Raw genomic sequence first — 6012 nt, 5'->3', positions numbered from 1 at the left:
TTTCTGTTAATACATTTATTTCTCTAGCTATATAGGGACTTGATTTTGCTGCGTTATGAGTTTGTGGTTGAAACAATTCTGTAGTACAGTGATAATACACTGCAGGGCTCGAAATTCTTTTTTGGAAATAGGTGCACTGGTGCACCCAACCCAGAAATTTAGGTGCACAGAAGAAAATCTGGGTGCACCACATAAAACAAAGTTGAATGTCAGCAAAACATAAGTATGACGCTACTGCATCTCTTAAGAATTTCAATCAGTAATTCTATCCAGATTTCAAATTTCAACCAAGCAATACATCATATAAAGTACAACAAAAGGTTATATTGCTTTTTCTGATACTTACATCTCAAGAATATTCTGTATGCTAGTGTACAAAAGAACTGTTACGCTATAGAGTAAAAAAATATCTAGGTGCACCAGTGCACCCACGGTCAAAAATTGGGTGTACAGCTTCAATCTTGAGTGCACACAGGTGCACATGCACCCACTATTTCGAGCCCTGCACTGGAAACACAGATTCGCTGTGTCATGAATTTGCAGTGGAAATGTTACTGTAGAAACAAACCCACTGGGAACATATCAATTTACAGCATCCTGGGCTGGCTTATCTGAAGTGACACACTCGTGAAACTTAACATCTCCAACAAAGACCTTTATTGATAATGCAACGAAACAGGAAAAAAAGGAATACAAGTAACGATAGCACCACTTCTTCCCAATGTCATCCTCTTGTGCCAGGCCAGCCACTTGTTCATGTCAAGCAACGGCCCCGACATAGCCTGCGATCCACCTTTCTCGCTGCATTAGCAATGGCCAGCTGTCACCAGCCAATCACGTCATTGCCTATGTTTAAGAGGCAACATGATTGGCTGGTGATCTTCCCTACAACAACAACAACAATTGGTTGATGGCTGGTCAGTGCTAAAGCATGGTATGGTATGAGAGGATGAACAACTAACTTGGGAACCGGCCTAAGACAGAGAAACCCGTCCCATCTCCTGTTCCAGTTCAACGTTCTCCTTGTGGAGCTTGCTGGCCATATGAGCTCCATAAGGCTTGGGACCGTTCAACTGTTTCTCACAGATCTGAAAAAGAGAAAAAATGAAAATACATTCATCCCTTCTTGAGTTTTCCTGTTTCAAATTGTGCAACAAAAACACTCCTGCAGTCCCAAAGAAAGCTGCTAGGTGGCCCAAACTTGTGTCGCCTTTTCCAGAGCACAAAGGCTATCTACCTCACAAAAATTATGATTGTAACATGCCCAGATCATGAGATACAAATACCAGAAGTTCTGCTACATGTATGTGAAAATCATTGTCTAATAGTTAGGTTTATCAAATTCATGTGTAGCTACCTGCTGTTTTATGAAAGGTCCAATACAATTAAAAAAAGGCTGATTATGACTATTTCTAAAATGTGTGGCTATAGTTGTAAAAATTATAAGTATTGAATCATTAGATGTACCTTGCAGTAATACTGTTGTTTGTCTCTCTCCTTCTCCTTCTCCCTGACATCAGCATAGGCTGATTTGTATGGTTTGTACGATCCTGTGAGTTTGATATCAAACAACATCACTCCTGTTACCACAGCAGAAGAGCAAGAGACCAATCCTGACTGTCCATCACAATCAGCAGTTCAACCAATGATAGCATGGCAATTGGTGGTTTGCTTAATGAGGGAGTGGCTGCATGTCTGTGAAATAACTTGGATTTATATGTTTTCATTTTGGATATCTAAATTTTGACGGAGGTAGGTGGGGCTATGGGTCTGTCTATTAGTGAATCGCCCCAACACAAAAGCTTCAAAAGCCTTTCATGTTCACTGGCATCCCAAGTTACATGTAAATCCAATTTTCTGTAGTTGGATACAGGTGGAAACAGAAACGATTTTCATGCTACATGTTGTTATGGAACCGACTACTGTTAATTCATTTATTTTCGCACCCGGACTGAAGCTTGCGGTAGAAAGGGAAAGGAAGTTTTCATAACTCGTTTTAAGTTTCGAAAATAATTTCATCAGGTTGGTAGAAAATAGGATATGGGAGATTCTTAATACACAACCAGGTATTGATCTCACCTGCTAACGTTTCGATGTCTATCAGACACCTTCTTCAGAGCTTCTGACATCGGCTACTTATAGCGGTGAGAAGCAGTACTCCAGTCAGAAGCTCTGAAGAAGGTGTCTGATAGACATCGAAACGTTAGCAGGTGAGATCAATACCTGGTTGTGTATGAAGAATCTCCCATATCCTTGTTTTAAGTTTGCGATTGAAACAATTCTGAAGCACAGGGGTAATACAATGGAAACACATACATTGTATTCCCAGTGTCAACAAAACCACTGCAAAACATTTGAAGATTTACAGTATATAAAATGCATATGGGAGGGACAAGTAAGAATAAGCTTACCTTGTGGTGGTCTGCCGAACACGTTAGGTTTAACTTTACTGTTGACTTCAGGCTGTTTTGGTTCCTCTGGTTCTTTGTTCTGGAGCCATGGAAGTGTCTCAGGTTTCTGCTCCATTATCTGCAAGAGTTCAAAATCGAAGATCTCATATAAGTACCTCCGTGAAGAGTTTCTCTATTGACCTGTTTATTTGGAGATTATTGATGATGATCATGTGGAATTTTTCATTAACATTACCTGTGTCCATTGATCACTTCCTGAAGTGCCTGTCACTCTGGCATATGGAAAAAGCATAACAACAAATACACAGACAGACCAAAAACAACACCTTGCCATAAACAAGTAGGCTCTTCCATTGACCCAATGACCTGGAATTTCTGTCAGTTGTTACACAAAGTTGATGATAAACATGTAATTCTGGCAACTCTGACCTTAATTTCCTTTCACAGCGACCTTAACTTCCTGTCATGTGTCTATCAAATGGAAAATACATAATGTGGAAACACTGAGACAAACGAACACAATAACTCCCATTTCATTTTCAGGTAACAAGAGAAAAATATATATGCAAGGGGTCCCATGTCAAAATTCTATTAGTTTGGCAATCAGGGCTTGAACTGATTTATTCTGCCTGGATACCAGGCGATTTCCTCCCATCATTTTGGAAACAACTTTGTGTCACCAGAGACCATGTAACTTGTCTTGCTGGCATAATTATTTGCACTGACTCTTCTGACACAACAGATTTACACTTCCACAGGGCAAAGGAAAACTGCAACCCCTGATATCATTATCCCACCTGAAAATGTGCAGACAGTACTCTAATAGCTTTAGACACTCCTAACTGCCTATGGATGCACATGGCTATCATTGCAGTCAGCCCATTAGGCCAAAACATGTCAATTTCTTGGTTCTCAGATTCTTGCACAAACATAGTGGAGTGCATGGGCAACATTAAAGTACTAATGTAGTAAATACAAGTACTAGATCCCAGGCAACCTGGGATCATTGGGATGAACTCAATTGCTACCACAGGAGCCATAAGATGATAATTTTTAACATTTAAAACTTACTAACGTATCAAACAATACATTTTTCAACTTTGAATGCACTGAAAAACTGTAACACATATCTATTAGACAAGGACTTTCTCAACTGTTTATGCCAATATGATCTGTAGGTATTTTGAGGTATATTCATACCCTGAATGGTATTTGTTTTTCCTTTGAATGAGAACAGCCTGGATTGGAGCAGTGAATTTGTGAACGAAGAAATAAGATTGGTGTGGCCTTAGACTATATTTTTCAACCAAACTTTATGCCAACGCAGTCCAAAAATGAGACCCCCAGGAACAGCTTATAGTCTAAGGCTTGTCTGCATGAGAAAGTCTTTCTCACAAGGGAAGTCATAACACAGCGACAGGGCCATTATGTAGGAACTATTACTGCGTTTTGGGCAAGGATAATGATTCAAACAGCGCCATATCCATGTTAGAGGTACAGGGCAATGAAAACTAGTATCAGCATTTGGAAATGATATGTAAAAGTGCTTGCCCGAGGAAGACCATTGTTTATGACATGCAATGAAGAAGGATGTTATTTTTTCCCTATGAGTAAGAAACCTTAGCTTGGCCTTCTTGCCTATCTCATTATGCAAACATGTACCTGGTAAGATCCAGACCTTGAATTGAGGAGCAGCCTGTCTGTGAGAGATAAGGATTGACCCTCCTGCTACTGCACTGTTACAGCAGGTATGAACGTACATTTGTCAAACTGCAGCGATACTGTAGAAGTGTAGATTCATTAATTTTTGCAGGGACTTTATTTCCAGTTAGAAGGGGAAATGCCGTTTTCACTGTGTGTTAAATTCTGTAGTACAATCCTAATACATTGAAAACAGATGGCAGAGAGGTCACCATGAAAATAAAGCCAACTTCTTTAATGCCCAAGGCAATAACTTGGAGGAGGACATAAGTGCAAAATCTGGCTTACAGAGATGGGTTTGTGGATGGGAGGGGGCACAAAGGTTAGCAACAGGCAAGAAACAGCGGAGAACAATTATGGCCAGGCAGCGCCTCAGTACATATACCAGTTACTATAATATAATAAATAACTAGTATTTGTACCTATATAGCCAGTATAACAGACCTTTGGTGTAACATACCTACTAGTACTTCGCAGGCACACTGTGTGGCAGCAACTGGTTATCTTATACTGAATGACCTGTCACACCTAATTATCACACTTGCATATCTAACTCCAGGTGTTGTTTAAAATCAAAGCTATCTAATGAGAATACCCCCTACTGTGCTTGGTGGCAATAAGTTCCACTTGATAAATATGTCATGATATATTGATAGTAGATACATCTAGGAAGAGCGAATATCTAAACCCCTATCTTGAGGGTTGACAACTCCAGAAAGTTTTTTCTTCTGTGCTGGTACAAATCAAATGTACTTTATGTATTTGGTATGTCAACCATGTTTATTAGTCATTTTGCAAATAATTTGTAGCAACAATGACGACGATATTAAGTGCAGATCTATTGGTGACAAGGCAGTATACAAAGGGCCAACCATTATCCAATAGGCGATAGGCCACCGCTGGATACTGGTTGGCCTGTTGGATACTGCCTTTTGATACATGTGCTTGGAGATGCTTTCCTCACCATCATATACGACGCAGGCACAAAGCCGACTTCCCCGTCCTCGTTCTTGGCCTCCCACCAGTGTTCGTTGTTCGGATGCTTCTTGACGAGACTCAGCATCTGCGCCTGCTTGACGGACAGCTCGGGAAAGCCGCCAGGTTGATTGGGGTTGGCTTTGTAGCTGTATTTGGCCATCATGGTGACACCGGCTTTGTTGGGCTCCGGTTGTTCCTTTGGGTTACCTTTTTTGTGTGTTGGATTGAGTTACATGTAAGAACTTTTGATGTGTATACAGTATCAATATCAATACAGATGAGCTTTCATTTCGATAACCTAAGATAAAATAAATCACCAATTCTACCAATGTCTCTTAAAATTGCAGAAATACCAATTTCAGCAGTTTTTCATTGTTTTTCAGTTTTACATTTTGAAATTATCTCCATGTGTAAAAGATAAAAAATTACATTGTGTGATTATCATACATCATTCACATGTCTCAATTATAGTTTGAATGGGTACAATTCAATAATTTGCAACGATACACAGTTATACCAAGGAGGTTATACACACAACACGGACTTTTCCTTTTACACAGTTGGAAACTCTAAGTCCCCTTACACACCCTCCAAGGATATGCAAATTAGCCATAAATCACTAAGACCCAACAACGACTTGACTTTCACAAAATTATAGACCTTTTAACCGTGTCTCCTGTGCTTGTCTGGAGTTGTTCTGTGCGCTTGACCAATCATCAGCACGGTTCGTTTTAACGGAAGAAGAAGCAGACTGGCTAACGGTCCCGTTTCCAGTCACCGGGCCTGATCTGTTCACCAACCCGCCGGGACGCGACGCAGTGTCCCCGGCCGCGCTACCACCACCGTTCACGCTTGTCCCAGGGATGCGTCCCCGTCCAAAACCTCTCCCGCGACCACGTCCAGTCGACATCTCCTCGTTAAA

General features: G+C 40.6%; 1 protein-coding gene across 1 annotated transcript; it reads right to left on the bottom strand.

Moving 5' to 3' along the window:
• Positions 1-642: 642 nt before the first annotated feature.
• Positions 643-6000, bottom strand: LOC136422390 (uncharacterized). Its single transcript, XM_066410132.1, has 5 exons — positions 5751-6000; positions 5077-5297; positions 2412-2529; positions 1468-1550; positions 643-1088 (listed from the first exon to the last, which is right to left on the bottom strand). Exons 1-5 carry the CDS (start codon positions 5998-6000, stop codon positions 975-977), a joined length of 786 nt encoding a protein of 261 aa, XP_066266229.1. The 3' UTR covers positions 643-974.
• Between the last annotated feature and the right edge of the window lie 12 nt (positions 6001-6012).

Source organism: Branchiostoma lanceolatum, chromosome 17, assembly GCF_035083965.1.
Source record: "Branchiostoma lanceolatum isolate klBraLanc5 chromosome 17, klBraLanc5.hap2, whole genome shotgun sequence".
In the NCBI taxonomy this organism is placed as follows: domain Eukaryota; kingdom Metazoa; phylum Chordata; class Leptocardii; order Amphioxiformes; family Branchiostomatidae; genus Branchiostoma; species Branchiostoma lanceolatum.
The sequence above is the reverse complement of the archived record's forward strand: the minus strand, read 5'-3'. Positions and strand labels throughout refer to the sequence as shown.

Excerpts from the sequence above, each read along its gene's own strand:
- LOC136422390 (XM_066410132.1), bottom strand. The coding sequence starts at position 6,000 with ATGTCGACTGGACGTGGTCGCGGGAGAGGTTTTGGACGGGGACGCATC. Across the intron at positions 2,530-5,076 it reads TGCCTGCGTCGTATATGATG|ATAATGGAGCAGAAACCTGA; the intron begins GTGAGGAAAGCA and ends GAACTCTTGCAG. Across the intron at positions 1,551-2,411 it reads GTTCGGCAGACCACCACAAG|GATCGTACAAACCATACAAA; the intron begins GTAAGCTTATTC and ends TCAAACTCACAG.